Source organism: Castor canadensis, chromosome 2, assembly GCF_047511655.1.
Source record: "Castor canadensis chromosome 2, mCasCan1.hap1v2, whole genome shotgun sequence".
In the NCBI taxonomy this organism is placed as follows: domain Eukaryota; kingdom Metazoa; phylum Chordata; class Mammalia; order Rodentia; family Castoridae; genus Castor; species Castor canadensis.
In genome coordinates, this window is record NC_133387.1 from 41,742,238 (window position 1) to 41,759,652 (window position 17,415).

General features: G+C 32.2%; 1 protein-coding gene across 22 annotated transcripts in view; it reads right to left on the reverse strand.

Moving 5' to 3' along the window:
* The window catches only part of Phf14 (PHD finger protein 14), a 229,686-nt gene that overhangs the window by 134,289 nt on the left and 77,982 nt on the right, over positions 1-17,415 (reverse strand). For all 22 annotated transcript variants that reach the window (XR_012445135.1, XM_074064662.1, XM_074064665.1 and 19 more), the window contains exons 15-16: positions 13,717-13,767; positions 13,478-13,599 (exon numbers count right to left, since the gene is read on the reverse strand). Coding sequence is in view for 21 of the 22 variants with exons in the window: in XM_074064662.1 (XP_073920763.1) it covers positions 13,478-13,599; positions 13,717-13,767 (173 nt within the window). In the remaining variant the exon portion in view is untranslated. The remainder of the gene's footprint in view (positions 1-13,477; positions 13,600-13,716; positions 13,768-17,415) is intronic.

A 17,415-nucleotide genomic window follows, 5' to 3' on the forward strand; every position in this document is an offset into this window, starting at 1 on the left:
AAAAATCAAACAACTACTGAACTGTTTACTCTTTGCAATGGTTTAAGAATAGGAATTCTGAATCTATGTATTTTTAGTTTCAGCCAATAGGTAAATATATTGCCCTGAAACTAAAAATGAGGGAACTTATGATGAAATCATTCATAAGTATTAATAAAAGGAAACAACATTTCCATGAAACTATTTATAATTATTTCATCATTTCATTATTATTTCAGAATTTACAACTTTGGGGAAATGAAACTTTTTTTATTTAGTTTCCATCATCTGGATTTAAAAACTATAAAACAAAACATATATAATAATAACTATAAAGGTTCAGTTAAGGCTTTTTATTCCACTTAAATTTTTTCTTTTATAGATCTATATTAGTTAAGATTATATTTCATCAAAGTATCTACTTAAAAGAATATCAGCAAGGAGGATGTATTATAAAAATTCAAATATAATACTTGTTCATTTTTTCCTACTCATGTTCAATTTAAAAAGGAAGGAAAATATTTTTCCTAATTCTGGCTCAGGATGATCACTCTGAACATTGCAGTACTACATCCTGGAACTATTCATATATTAGGTATTATTAGTATTCTTACAAAGTTTTACTTTTGCTTTTAAGCTGATTGAAATAAAAAAATATAGGTTTTTAAGTTAATATAATTAAATGGACAGGTTTTCAAAAGCTATTTTATTAAATAAGCACTTCTAAACTAAAGGATACCACATAAGGTAATTTCTCTTTTTTAAAACTTTAAAGAAAAAAAATTATAAAAAAAAATACAAAACTATACATAGAAAGAACTGCTCTGTCATAGACACAAATATGTTTCATGGGTGTCTAAGTTTTAATTTTTAGACTATGTTTAAACTAAAGATGAATATTAACTTTTTATCTCACAGTTTTATAAAGTGTTTGAATATTCAGTTTCAGCTGCATTATCATTTCCTCCTAGATAGAATTTACTTACTTTTATCATGCTTTAAGCTTAACTATGGATGTAGTCCATATACTGATTGTGAGTTATCTTACCAGTATTATTTAATGCTGAACAATTACTATTAAAGCTTCAGTAGCAGGTGGAACTTACAACTTTAAAGCATGTAACAAGATCTTTCTTTTGCAGTTTAACCCATTCCATATATCACTTGATAGCATATCTGTCTAGAATGAGTGGTAGAATGCAAGCTTTTATCCCTGGTCTATGGGTTAACATGTAGACTGGTCAGGCCTCTGTGCTATTTCTCTGTATCTAATTTTCAACCATGTTCATGTGCCATACAGACCACATGAGCTCAGCTAGTAAAAGTACATTGCAAACAAGACTAATGTCCCAGCTCCATCCTCTGAGCTCTGTTCCAGGTGTCAGTTGCACTAAACATTTGTGTTCACCCATTAGCGCAATAAACAGGTATTAAGCATCTTCCATATGCTAAATCATTAGAAATAGGGATTAAAGAAGAGATTATTAATAGTCTGACAAGTACTTATTACTCTACCTTGAAAAATAAACTCAGTCTACGGGCAATACCATTTTATCTTTATAAACTTTGTAAAAGCTAACATATTAAAATTTAAATAAAATTAGACTCCCAGTCGAGGAAAACAAATAAATAAATTAAAAAAGTTAAAACTTTAAAGAAAAACTATTCACCTAAACAAGATAGAAATCTATGAAGATTTTCTCAAATTAGGGACACAATGATTTTAAACACTCCAAAAAGTATAGAAAGAAATATTTCTAATTTATTGAGTTTTTATTTTATTTAAGTACTATATAGTGCTATTATTTAGTAAATAGATCAGAATATGCTTTAAAGCAATGAAAAAGTTATTTAAAAAATAAACATACATATTAATGATTACAAACCAAAAGTCCCAAAGAGGTCGTAAGAGAGATCCAAGATCGTGGCTAGGGTAAAGAAGAAGAAAGCCTAAGCTCCGTGATTCCAGGAACCTCCTTGATAAATTGGAGCGAGCTGCACTAGGGTAATTATGACTGTTTCTAGCCAAAATAATAACTGCCATCACATTAGGTGAGGAAAAAAATTCACAAAGACAGACCCTTAAATCAGCCTTTAATTACTCCGAACAGCTGCACAACCAACAATGCAGGTCTGGCCCCAGGGAAAACACTTCCCCTTCCTTGCCGTTTCTCTCTCTTTTTTTAATTTCCTCCAATTAAAGCATCAATTAGAATCAAACTCTGTGACATCCTGAACCCTCAGCCTGTGGAAAGCCTTGCGACACCGTGCTGCACGGAGAAAAGTTGGCCCCATTTCTACCCACCAGCGCTGGTGCCAAACTTGCTCCCATGTTAATTGGCAGAACGAACAGGCCAGGGACAGAAATAGCACCCCAAACTAGCTAACTACCAAGACCCTGTCAACACAAAAATTAAACCAAAGAAAAGAAAACAGGCAACTAAAACCACCAACTAGCCTATCAAAAACATAGTTGCACAGCACCAAGTGGAATAATGGGAAGAAGGGATGGAAATCACTCTGCTCAAGAAAAATAATTCAACCCAGGATTCAGTGGGAAATGAAGAAAAGAAATACCTGGTTCCTGACCCCAAACAATGAAAAATGTCACGAAGGAGTCCAGCAATTCCCACAAAAACACCCTCAAAGAAGAAACCTTACAAGAAGTCACTGTGAAATTCATGAAGAAGATACTACACATGGTTATCCAAAAACTGTAAGGTACACTCAAGAAATTTCAAGACACCAAAAATAAAGAACATGAGAAGACACAGAAACAATTAAATGAACTCAGAGACGACTTCAACAAACACCAAGGTGAAACACAGGACACTATAAAAAGTGAGATAAATGAATTAAAGATGACAACAAAAAACATAAAAGAGGAGTTGCCCAAAGATATGGAAAACCTCAAAAAAAAGAATCAAACAGAAACAAAAAGCACAGTGGAAGGCCACTGTAGCAGACTAGAACAAGTGGAAGACAGAATCTCAGAACTCAAAGATAAAATAGAAATTAAAGAAAAAACAGAAGAAATCTTAGTCAAACAAAGGAATATGCAAGAACTCAGCAACTCCATTAAAAGACCAAATCTGAGAATCATGGGCACTGAAGAAGGAAAAGAGGTAAACGCAAAAGGGATTCATAATATATTTAATAAAATAATAACAGAAAATTTCCCAAATCTCAAGAAAGTTTTGTCTATTCAGATATAAGAAGCCTCCAGGACACCAAACAGACTTGACCAAAACAGAAACTCCCCATGGCATATTATCTTTAAAAAAACAAGCAGAGAGAACACAGAAAGAATACTGAAGGCTATAAGAGAGAGAAAAAACATATAAAGGTAAACCAATCAAAATCACAGCAGATTTCTCAACAGAAAGCTTAAAAGCAAAAAGGAGTGAGGTATTTCGGGCACTGAATGAAAATAATTTAAGCCCTAGGTTACTCTACCTAGAAAAACTATCACTCTAAATTGACAGAGCAATAAAAATGTTCCACGATAAATAGAAACTAAAACAATACGTGACCATTAAGCCACCACAACAGAAGATTCTCCAAGGAATCCTGCACACAGAAGATGAAAGCAAACAAAGCAACAACAGAACAAGAAGTATCAAACTACAGAAGAAAAGACAAGTAAGCAGAGAGTAGCATTGATTCAGCTGCATATAATCAAATCTGTAAACAACAAAAACAAAAAAATGGCAGGACACACCACACCCCTGTCAATATTAACACTGAATGGTCAATGGACTTAACTCCCCCATCAAAAGACACCTTTTGGCAAACTGGATTAAAAAGGAAGATCCAACAATCTATTGTTTACAAGAGACCCTTCTCATTGAAAGAAACAAACACTAGCTTGGGTAAAAGGCTGGAAGAAGATTTACTAACCCGACTGCCCTCAAAAAACAGGCAGGAGAATCAATATTTATATCAGACAAAGAAGATTTCAAACTTACATTGACCAAATGAGATAAAGAAAGACACTTCATACTAATAAAAGGGTAAATAAACCAAAAGGAAATAATAATTATCCACCTATATGCACCCAATGTCAGTGCACACAATGTCATCAAACCTACTCTAAAGGACTTAAAAGCACATATAGACTCCAACAGAGTGGTAGTGGAAGACTTTAATGCCCCTCTATCACTAACAGATAAGTCACCCAAACAAAAAATCAATAAAGAACGTCTAGAATTAAACCACACCATAGATCAAATGGACCTAACAGGTATCTACAGAATTTTTCTTCCAACATCCACACAATATACATTCTTCTCAGCAGTCCACAGAACCTTCTCCAAACTTGATTATAACTTAGGTCACAAAACAAGTCTCAGCAAATATAATCCCATGCATTCCATCTGATCACAATGCATTAAAACTAGAACTCAACAACAAAAACACTAGCAGAAAATACGTCAACAATTGGAAGCTGAATAACATATTGCTCAATGATCAGTGGGTCATAAATGAAATAAAAGATGAAATTCAAAGGCTCCTGGAAGTTAATAAAAATGAAAACATGACCTACCAGAACCTATGGGACACAGTACAGGCAGTCCTAAGAAGAATGTTTATAGCCATGAGTGCATATATTAAAAGAACAGAGAGAGCTCCAATAAACAACCCAATGTTTATTTGAAAAATAAGAACCCAATGCTCCTAGAAAAATAAGAACAAGCAAAACCCAAAACAAACAGGAGAGAAATAATAAAAGTGTTGAAATTAATGAACTAGAGACCAAAAAATCTATACAAAGAATCAACAAAACAAAAAGCTAGTTCTTTGAAAAAATAAACAAGATTGACAAATCCCTAATACCAACATTCTTTAAACTTTTCCACGAAGTAAAAGGCAAAGAGCAGTTCCTAACCCATTCTATGAAACCAGTATTACACTCATCCCCAAACTAGAGAAGGACACCTCCAAAAAGAACTGCAGGGCAATTATCTTAATGAACTTAGATGCAAAAATCCTCAATAAAGTAATGGCAAACCGAATCCAAAAACATATCAGAAAGATCATTCACCATGACCAAGTTGGCTTCATCTCAAGAGTAGTTCAACATACGCAAATCAATAAATGTCATACAGCACATTAACATAAGCTTGATCATCTCAACAGATGCAGAAAAAGTCTTTGATAAGATTCAACACAACTTCATGATAAAAGCTCTAAGAAAACTAGGAATAGAAGGAATGTACCTCAACATTATAAAGGTTATATATGACACACCTATAGCCAACATCATACTTAATGGGGAAAAACTGAAAACTTTTCCCCTAAAGTCAGAAACAAGACAAGGATACCCACTCTCCCCAGTCCAGTTCAAAATAGACCAAGAAATCCTAGCCAGAGCAATAAGGCAAGAGGAAGAAATAAAAGGAATACAAATGGGTAAAGAAATAGTCAAAGAATCTCTATTTGTACATGACATGATCCTATACCTCAAAGACCCAAAAAACTCCACCCAAAGACTCCTAGACACCATAAACAGCTTCAGCAATGTAGCAGGATACAAAATCAACTTACAAAAATCAGCAGCATTTCTAAACACCCACAATAAACAAATTGAGAATATATAGGAAAAAATTTCCACTTAAAATAGCATAAAACAAACATGAAATACCTAAGAATAAACTTAACAAAGGATATAAATGACCTCTACAAGGAGACCTACAAACCACTGAAGAATGAGATCAAGGAAGACTACAAGAGGTGGAAAGATCTCCTGTGCTCATGGATTAGCAGAATAAACATAGTAAAAATGGTTATACTACCAAAAGCAATCTACATGTTCAACACAATTAACATCAAAATCCCAATGACATTCATCACAGAGAGTGAAAAATCTACCCTAGAGTTCATTTGGAAACACAAGAGATCATGAATAGCCAAGGCAATACGCAGCAAAAAGAGCAATACTGGAAGTATCACAATACCTGAGTTCAAACTATAATACAGAGCCATAGTAATAAAAACAGCATGGTACTGGCACAAAAGCAGATATGAAGACCAGTGGAACAGAATAGAGGACACAGATATGAATCCATACAGCTATGCCAACTTATTTTTGATGAAGGTGCCAAAATCATACAAGGGAGAAAAGACAGCCTCTTCAACAAATGTTGCTGGGAAAAGTGGTTTTCTGCCTGCAGAAAACTAAAATAAGAACCATGCCTGTCACCCTGTACTAGTACCAACTCAAAATGGATTAAGGACCTTAATATCAAACCCGAAACCTTGAAGTTAATACAGGAAAGACCAGGCAATACTCTGGAAGCAACAGGTATAGGCAAGGACTTCCTCAGTAGAACTCTAGCAGCCCAGCAACTAAGAGAAAGGATGGACAAATGGACCACATGAAATTAAAAAGCTTCTGCACAGCAAAAGAAATGGTCTCTAAATTGAAGAGACCACCCACAGAGAGGGAGAAAATATTTGCTGCCTATACATCAGACAAAGGACTGACAACCAGAATATACAGGGAGCTAAAAGAACTAAACTTCCCCAAAATCAGTGAACCAATAAAGAAGTGGGAAACTGAACTAAACAGAACTTTTTCAAAGGAAGAAGTCCAAATGGCCAAAAGGCACATGAAAAAATGCTCACCATCCTTGGCCATAAAGGAAATGCAAATCAAAACAACAGTAAGTTTCCACCTCACTCCTGTTAGAATAGCCATCGTCTATAACACCACCACCAACAAATGTTGGCAAGGCTGAGAGGGAAAAGAAACCCTCATACACTGCTGGTGGGAATGTAAGCTAGTGCAACGACTTTGGAAAACAATATGGAAGCTTAAAAAACTAAACATAGATCTGCCATATGATCCATCAATACCACTCCTAGGGATATACCCAAAGGAATGCAACTCCAGTTATTCCAAAGACACCTACACATCCATGTTTATTGCAGCACTATTCACAATAGCCAAATTATGGAAACAGCCAAGATGCCCCACTATCAACAAATGAATTATGAAAATGTGGTATTTATACACAATGGAATTTTACTCAGCCACAGTGAAAAATAAATTTTTTCATTCGCAAGTAAATGCATGGAACTGGAGAACTTCATTTAAGTGAAGTTAGCCAGGCTCAGGAGGCCAAAACCCGTATGTTCACCCTCATATGCGGACTTTAGACCTAAAACAAATGCAGTAATGTTATTGGACATGGGTCACAGGCTAAGGGGAGAGTGCCTACAGGAGGAATAGGGAAAGGAAAGGAAACCTAAAACCTGAAAGTGTTTGAGGTGCCCACTGTAGAGGAGCAAAAAAAGTAATCTTAAACTGACAGAGGCCACTATGGGAAGTTGACCAGGAAGTAGTGAAGAGGTCTGGTAGAGATGAACCAATTCAGGTTGTAATACACATGTTCATGAAAGCAATGCTAGGAATCTCTCTGTATAGCTATCTTTATCTCAAGGTAGCAAAAATGCTATGGCTTTCTTATTATCCCTTTTGTTTTCTCTTCCACAAAACTGGAGATAGGGCAGAACAGGTTCTACCTGGAAGTGAAGGGGGTGGGGGAGAAAGGAGGAGGCAGGATGTAGAGGCGGCACAAACAATGTGTGCACATATGAATAAATGTAAACACAATAAAAAATTTTTTTAAAGAATTCATAATTATATTCCTTTGTTCAACTTTCCAGTAATTTTTGGTGATTCAACAGTTCAGATTTAGAACATCAGACTTTTCTTCCCTTTTGATATAAACCTTGTTAAAAGAGTTAATAAGAAAAGGGGGAGGGTGAATATGGTAGAAGTATTCTGTATACATGTATATAAATGGAAAAGGAAGACCTACTGAAATTATTCCAGTTACAGGGGAGTGGTAGGATAAAGGAGAATGATGTAGGGGGATGAATTCAACTATGATAAATTGTAAGAAATTTTATTAATGTCACAATGTATCCACAGAACAGCAATAATAAAAATAAAGTATAAATGAAAAAAAGAGCTAAGAAGAAAATTTCTTTAGGCTATGAATTATTCAATATCTATATGTCTTTAGAGGATCTTGCTATACTATTTTATTATTATCTTCTATAGTAAATCTAAAATGAATATTAGGAAGATTAAATACCTTGTCAAAGATTTTTTAATGTAATTTCTTATGAAATGTTTAAGCAGCTCACCATTTTATAGTCTTTGCTTAGTGATGAGGCAAGAACAAAGAAGAGTAAGACAATGACCATATTCTGAAGATATTTCAAAGAAGGAAGCAGTGTCAAACCTATACCAGATAGAACACAGCCAAATTTGAATAAAGGGGTATATTACATAGATTGTAAAGGTGACAAGGTTACCATAATCAAAATCAAAGCTTTTGAACAATCCTTTAAAGAAATAATGGTATGATATTAATCAATTATAGAGAAATACAAAATGAAGCAAAACAAACACCTATTCTGAAGCCAGGTGGAGTGGCACACACCCTGGGAACTCAGGCAGAAGGATTTCAAGTTTATGACCAGCCTGCCCTTGCACATTAAGACTCTGTCTCAAAACAAAACAGAAAAATCTATCCTGGAAAAAGTAAGTTTAAGTAAAGAACAGAAACAAAGTTAATCTAAAAAATGTCCTTATGTAAGAAATGTCTATTTTTAAAGCATATGGAATTTTTAGAAGACAAAAACCACTTTAAGAACTAGACAGGCATCAGTGGCTCATGTCTATAATTCTAGCTATGAAGACAGAGGTCTGAAACAAGCTTTGGCAAATAGCTGCAAGACCCTATCTCGAAAATACCCCATCCAAAAAAGGCTGGCAGGGGGACTAAAGTTCCTGCCTACAAGCATGAAGCCAGTACCCCATCTCAAAAAAAACAAACTGGATTTGTTGCTTAGTTTTATTTTATATACATTTACATCATTACTTAATCAGATAACATTCCTATCCTAACTGTTTTTTTTTTTTCCATTTTTCTTTTATTATTCATATGTGCATACAAGGCTTGGTTTATTTCTCCCCCCTGCCCCCACCCCCTCCCTTACCACCCACTCCACCCCCTCCCGCTCCCCCCCTCAATACCCAGCAGAAACTATTTTGCCCTTATCTCTAATTTTGTTGTAGAGAGAGTATAAGCAATAATAGGAAGGAACAAGGGGTTTTGCTGGTTGAGATAAGGATAGCTATACAGGGCATTGACTCACATTGATTTCCTGTGCGTGGGTGTTACCTTCTAGGTTAATTCTTTTTAATCTAACCTTTTCTCTGGTTCCTGGTCCCCTTTTCCTATTGGCCTCAGTTGCTTCTAACTGTTCTTAATAAGAGGCAAAACTAGATTTCATTTTAAAGTAATCGAGTGATCCATTTTTAGTGATGTGAAATTCTATGAAAATAGTAACTTAATTATAATCAATTTTAGAATTATTATGGGTTTATTCAAATCAAGGAGAAAAGCTTTTTCATTATGAATTAGGCAATTCACAAGCCTTCAAACTAGTTAGAAAATTTAACTAAAACTAAAAAAAAAACAAATAAATCAAAATAATCGAAGATTGTAATATTACATATATGTATATGAATTCTTGCTGCTGTTCCTAATGATTTACGACATAATCAAATTTAGTTGGGAAGGAAGTATTCAGAAGCCAGATATTTAAAATATGAAATAAATAAAAGTTCTAACCACATTGCTTAGAGACTAAATTGACATACTAACTTTGCAACCAAAATGGTTCAATACCTATATAATTTTCCATGTATTCAAACAGGAGGAGAATCTAGCAAGTAATTAATAGTATGGAATTAGCTGTAAGAGTAAAATAGCTTTCTAGACCATTTCCTATCCTCAATGCTTCTGAATAATGGCTACAATACAGAATAAAATTAAAGGTACTATTTAAGAGGACTCATAGATGATAGGATTATTAGCTTTACAAAACTTTTTTCTATCTTCTCTCATTAAATAATAAAATGTGCCATATTGAGTTTACTAAGCTAATATAAAATTGTGGTTTAAAAGTTTTTTTTTCCTCATTCTTAATTTGATAGCATAATTAAAAGCTTACAGAGAAGAAAAAGTCTACTTATGTATAAAATATGTCTTTTGAAAAATCAAATATATTCAAAGAAAGGAATCACTTCATTTCTACTTTTGCAAAAATGAGTTAAATAATCTCAAATCTGTGGTTTCTATTTTCTTACCTCATACGCATACATACAAAAAAATTACTATACTTTAGTGACATGAGAAATCCTTCACTATTAAGACTTTCAAACACCTCTATCAAACACTTATTTAGTAACTCAATTTGCTCTCAGATTAGAGTTTGTTAATTCAGTGAAAGAATAATGAGCCATTACTTATATGGAGTTTACTTAGTAAGCATTTATCAAACATTTAATGAGCACTAAATGTGGAAACAAATATAAATAAGGCATCACTAAGTGGACAAGTCCAAGTCCAATAAAGAACACCTCTCTCAAAAGAGATAAATGCCTAAAAAGTTCTTCAATTTAACACACCTTCAATTTGGCCTTTAGCATTTAAATTGCACATTACCATCAATGAGTATGTTTTTAATGGGAAACTCCAGGTAATTTTTAATTAAACATAAAAAGAAGATGGCAAAATGGATGCACTATTAAAAAATCTTTAAGATACTATAAACCATCATTTTCTGTAGAACCTTGGTAATTTTCACATTTCCCACATCTAGTGGAAATAGCTAAGCTAATCACTCTAGAGAACATGTAATGACAAATTTCAAATTTCCTTTTGCCTCTTACATTCTATAAATAATTGTATACAAAAACAGGATATATATTTTTTTCTGATAGGTTGAAAAATCAGCATTTATTATTACCAAAAACATATTTACCAATCATAACCCTATTTTAACATAAACATATATTGCATCCTTTGTGTAGCTAAATAATACTTAATTTTATAAAGTGATTTTACCATCACTTCACAATTTTTCACAAAATACCTAATTAAACAAAGTAAGATTTTGACTACGTACAACAGGAGAAAAACTGAGGCATGGAAATACTAAATTATTTATAAAACACCTAAGAAAAAGTTATAGGCAAAGCAGAAAACAACAGTTAGAACCTAAACACAGTTTAATGATAAACTGCATGCAATTTCCTAGTATGAAAAAAATACATGTAAATTCACATAAAAACATATACACGTAACTGAAAAAGCAAGAAAAATAAGAAATTTTCAAGACAGCCTGAATTACATAGAGAAGTGTGGTTTTTAAATTAAGATTGCTAAAGAGCAGGTTCTACAAAGTTATGGATATCAGTTCAAAGAAACATGAGAAAATAAGCACAGTAGAATTTGGAGGAAGAATTCTTAAATAGGTAAGGTTAATTCCAAAATAAATGAGATCCAAGGCAAAATGGCAAATATTAACTATAAGATTATTTTTATGAAATCCTATACCATTGCTTTATAACCAGCTTATCTTAACCTCAAAAATATTATTAAAATATTTTAATTCCCTCTTCACTGTCTCTTTAAAATTTTTAAAGATAATTTATAGTGTTATCTTCTTAATAAGACAAAACCAAGAAAGATGACTTGGTATATCCATCATTTCTAGAATAATAAAAATATTTTTACCTTCAAGAAGGCTTTCACAAAATTCCACACTCAAGCATATTATAATAATGCAACTAGAAATGATATTTTATAATAAAAATTAATGAAATAGAGAAGAAAGTTTTAATACTATTCAAAAATCTTATCAAGATTAGAAGAAAGACAATACCTACTTTTTCAACACAACTAAAATATGATGTGCTGGAAGTAACTTGCTATAAAATGATTTTCAAAACAAAAATCATATTCATATCCTAGGTTATGTAAACACATGCAAAAAAGTTATGAAAAAATGTATAAATCCTATAGCAAAAATTCCCGAATCATAATACAACTGAAAAAATTTAGTAAGAGCCAGGCACTGGTGGTTCACACCTATAATCCTAGCTACTCAGGAGGCAGAGATCAGGAGCATCATGGTTCAAAGCCAGCCCATGCAAACAGTTCACAAGACCTTATCTCAAAAAAACCCATCAACAAAAGGGCTGGTGGAGTTGCTCAAGGTGTAAGCCCTAAGTTCAAACTCCAATATCTCAAAAAAAAGAAAAAAAAAAAAAAACCTTAGTAAGAGGGTATATATTTATAAAGATTCAAATAATTAAAAAAGATCACCAGGTTTTTAAATTTGTAACTACTATTTCACATTAATCACACTCCTCAACGTTACCCCCAACCCCAATGAAATTTCCCCATATTAAATTTTATTTATGATAAAAGATTGTTATTTTTGTTTCCTTTTATAGCTTCATAAATGCCATTATATTATGATTATTTTGGGATCTCACTTTTGACACACTCCAAAAAATTACACTGCAATTCGAAGCATTCATGTGCATCTCCTGAACTTGGAACTACTTCAACCTACATGAACAATTTCAAAAAACATTAGGCAAATATTATAAACTTTCTCAACGCTGTTGAAGCACTTTGTATTTCTTTTTTGTATTGTATTTTTATTTTCTCCTTATCTTCTTTAAGTGATAAAAGATTTGATTTAAAAAAACTAATGAGTAAAAAATCTAATTTTAAAACTACATGCTTTTGTTTGATGAATTAACACAAATAGAAATTATATTATCAATGGCTGAAATAAATGACATTTTCAAAATAGATATTTAAAATCACATAACAATAATAATATATTTGTTTTATTAACAAAATCTTATTCTCTTTGAAATGTTCAATTTCTGGGTGCCCAGTGAAACCACCTATTTTCCCACCTCTCCCAACACTTTGAGTAATTTCTTCACTTCAGCCAAAGGGGAAAATAGCTGACATTAGACATTCTAACCCCTTAGGAATAGCCACTGTGCAGCATCTACTGAGATTCCTGATTGGCATTATGTTTGATTAAAAAGAAAAAGTACCAAAACAAAACAAAGAAGAATGCAAAACAAAAACCAAAATCTATCTAGGCCATCTTTTCACCTTTCTTTATTTCATAAGAGAGAAGCATTTAACACATTCATTTTGGTAAGCAATAAAGAGTTACTGAAACTCTTGCCAATTAAAAATCTGCCTTACCATCATTGCTAATAATCATCAGCTTTTTATAATATGCTAACAGAGTAGTAACTTTATGGCTTTATGAGATAAAACATAATAATCTTAGTACAAGGGAGTTAGATTAAATTATTTTTTGGCTTTTATGTACAAAGCATTGTCAACTTCTCTTGTCAAGAGAAAATTAATTCTCTTGTGTCAAAATCTAGATTATCAACATTATTTACATCTAAATCCAGAGTATAACCATGTATGACAGGTTAGTAAGTGGCTAAAATCTGTCTCTGAAGTATTGTACTCATTAAATTTTTATGAATTTCCTATACTGTAATATTTTTCACTTTATCTGTGATGAAAAATGATGAACATGGGACTTTAGTCACCTGTAGACAAGGTCTCAACATTCCGCTTACCTGACAAGATTTTCATTGTCACCAGTTCCTCTGCAAGTTGCACATTCAGTTCTTAAATCTTCAGCCTTGGGCTTCTTTTGTAGCACAGACTGCCTTTGTCTTCTTTCTCTAGGAACTCTTTCCTGCCATACAGTGGAGAACAAAAGGGAAAAAATTAAAATATGAGGGGACCAAGAATGATTTTAAACAAGAACGTTCCTCAAAGTTCAGATTATAAAAAGTGCTTAACTTATTCCGACCTCATGTTTTTCTTCCTCAGGAACAAAGCTTCGTTTTCGTCCTCTGGTTCTCTAAAAGAAAATGCACAAAAATATCTAATGTTTAAATAATGATAAAAACCAATTTTCTTGGTTAAATGTTACTGCTTAAGTCACACTAGGAAAATTAATATTTTTAATTAATGTTGTATTGCTCCACTGCATTTTGTTATAATTTATGTCATACAAAAAAAAACCATAACAAATTAAACACACTTCACAGTTTTGCTTTTAAATAAACAAGTACCTGATAGGAAAAATACATTTTCCAAAATTATTCTGAAGGTTTACTCTCAACACTTCATACTTATCACATAACTATGATTTATTTATACCATTTCAATTTTCACAACCTATTGCTTATCATTTCCACAGATGAAATGATGAACCTGGAGTCATATCACACCTATTGTTTTCCTATACATATGCATATCTGTGCAATATAAAAAGACAATTCCTGAGCAGCCATTAAAAAATAGAATGCAAAGATCTCACAAATCCCCAAATCCCAGTTAAAACAGAACTAAAAAAATATACATCCTATTTCAGAACATATTTGCCACCTGAAAGGGCAAATTAAAATCTCCACCCACATAGCACAGTCTCTAGATTATAACCCCTATATGCAGACCACTGCATTTCAAATAAAGTTTTGGAAGAGTAAACTATATTACAGAGAAAATATCAAATTACTCATTCTATTTCTATAAAGTTCTGAACATAATGCTCAAAAAGCCTTCAAACATTTCTACAATCTTTTCATTCAACCATTTTTCAGGTAACAAAGTAGCAATTGTATCATGTACTTCTGAATTTTTCAAGTAGATATGCTAATGCTCCAAATCATACTTTTAATTCTTTTGAAAAATTTAATTGCAGGGTGATTATTCCCTATTCAAAATACTTGAGAAATGTTTCAAATTTCAGATTTTCAGATTTTAGAATCTTTGCAAAGACTCTACCAGAGGGCATTCCTAACCCAAACACACAAAATTTGAAATGCTCCAAAATCTAAAGCTTTATGAGAACTGTTGCTCAGAAAATTTCAGATTTTGAACCAGTTCAGATTTCAGATTTTTAAATTAGAGATGTTCAAACTATATTTGCCACTTCTGCTAATATATTAAATCTTTAGCATATGATACGATTCCATCAGTTGAAACTTTCTTCATAGCCATATGCAGTGTAACAATGCATATTTATCATACAGCAAAATGCCAATTAGTCATTCTAGCATACAATCATCAATTCTTTTTCTATAGCCATGTATGTATTTTTATTGAAGTGTTACTTTAAAATGAACAAGTTTATTTGTAATTATCTAAAACAGTCATTTTAAATTAAGTGCATATATTACCAAATGATAATAACTGACGCATGTAAGTAGTAACTGAAAACAAAAAATGTAATTTCTAGCTAGAAAAAACAAGAATATAAAATCATACTATCTCAGCTCCAAAGAAGCACTCCAGAGGAAAGACTTGCTGGTTACACACGATGGAATGAGAAATAAACCTCAATCTGAGGCATCCCAATGCCTAACTTAGTGATTTTTCTTCCATGTTAAATCCAAGGTTAATAATTGAATCCTAAATACAGATAAGTAAAATTATTGAGAAAGCAGATCTCTTATTCTACAATTCTACATATTACTTAAATAAGCAATAATATTATTATGCTCAGTGAAGATTTCTCACAGTTCAAAACAAGTATATTAGAGAATTATGCCCAGTGGAAAGGAAAATTCAGATTAGTACAATGGCCAACATGACCATTACCAAAGATAATTCATAGCATATTTCCTCAGTGTTAATGAAATTACTAGTATAGTTTTTAAAAGATTGCTAAATCCAAACTTAAGTACTCAAAGTACCAAATTGTTCAAGCAAGAAAACTGTGAAAGGCACAGATTTCTTTCTAGTTTTAATGACGTGCCACCAACTAAAAGCATTTAAGAACTCATAAAGAAAAACATAAAAACTGTCTAAGATTACAACAAACAAGGTTTTTGAAGCATGGTGTCCTTGAATGAATCACAAAAGAGGAGTTTATCAGAGGGAGAAATGGCACCAAAATAAGCAAAAACAAAAACAGTAGGTTCAAATAACAAATTATAGTTATCAAAGAGCTTGCTTAGTATCTATAAGAAGTTAGCCATTTCATAACATATCTTGCTCTTGACATGAACTACATTAGGAAAAAAAAGTATCAGGATGATAATTGTAATATAGATACACTGTCTAAAAGTTCCAAAGGATTATGAATTAGAGATTCAGTTCCAAGTTTTTCCACATTATGTAGTAACTATTCAGTTATTAAAGCTAAATGAAAGCTTTAAACTCACTTGACACATCCTAACTTTTTTTGTTTTGTTGTTTTTTTAAGAATTTGATTTGCGATGGAGGTTTGGATCAAGTGGCAGATGAGTTCAAACCCCAGTACGATCAGAAAAAACTTTACTTGCTTAGAGAACAATCTGAGCTATTGAGGTCACCTGGTTCTTAGTGAGTCTATGGTACATTTACTTGAGAAGAAGTCGAAAATATTCATAGAAGAGACTGGAATGTATTAGATACAATGTATCTAAATTGAGAAAGAGTAAAATTATTACTGTTACCAGGCATCATTTTAATTCATTCTTTAGAGCTAGGCTTATTTCAATTTACCAGTAAGTCAAAAGTATGATGATTTTTCCAAAGTAAAAATAATTTATTTGACAAACTAAATTTAAAAGTAAGACAGTACTTCAACATCTTTAATATTACTAAACTGGGCTGCATATATTCACTTCTGAACTATTTTCTCTAAACTTGTTAAATCTCATTGTTGACGAATCAACATTTACACAAATAACAATAAATTATATATGGTTGGACAAGTAAGAATTTCTCCTTAAGTAATTTATATTATACATACTACAATCTTATATGTGACCAAACTTCCAAATTCAATGATAATAAGGACAATTAAGTAAAACACTGAAAACCTCTGTCAAGCTACATAATGTCAAATTTATGCAGTGGAATAAATGCCAGTAAGCTTTGTGGCAGCTATTCAAAATGTCTAAATATTACAGTTTATTCATATGTACACATGTATGTGTATAACTCGTAAAAATATTTGTTTCTAACTCATGAATTTATACTGAAAGCAAATCAGAGTTCATAAAATATCAAAAAAAATTTCTATGATACAGGAAAACAAGATGTGAACAAAGTGCCATCTATTTCAACTGACTATCGACAACCAACAGATGGAACAGTGAGCAGCACCAAAGTGGGTGGTTTCCCTTCTGTCAACTGGCTTTGGAGTTTATTTTTATCTAATTTAATTTATATTTCAGGGTTAGGGAAACACATGGAAGGATAAAAATAAAATGATTAATCTGGCTTAACTAATATAAAGTAAAATAACCATGGATATAAATACATAAAATAAATTTTTATATTATCAGAAATGAAACCCTTTTCATACATAAATAATATGGACAAAATAAATGAAATCTTGAAGTTCCATACTTCTTCAGTTTCTTTATTTTATAATCCCAGAAATAAATGAAAGTGGTGAATTTCCAGTAAACACAAAGTAAAACAGTAACCTTAATTTCTAAATAAGAGTACTTGAGATAAGGAAGACTATGGTAGGCCTCTTCCAATTGGCCAAAGTGAGTTAAATATGTTT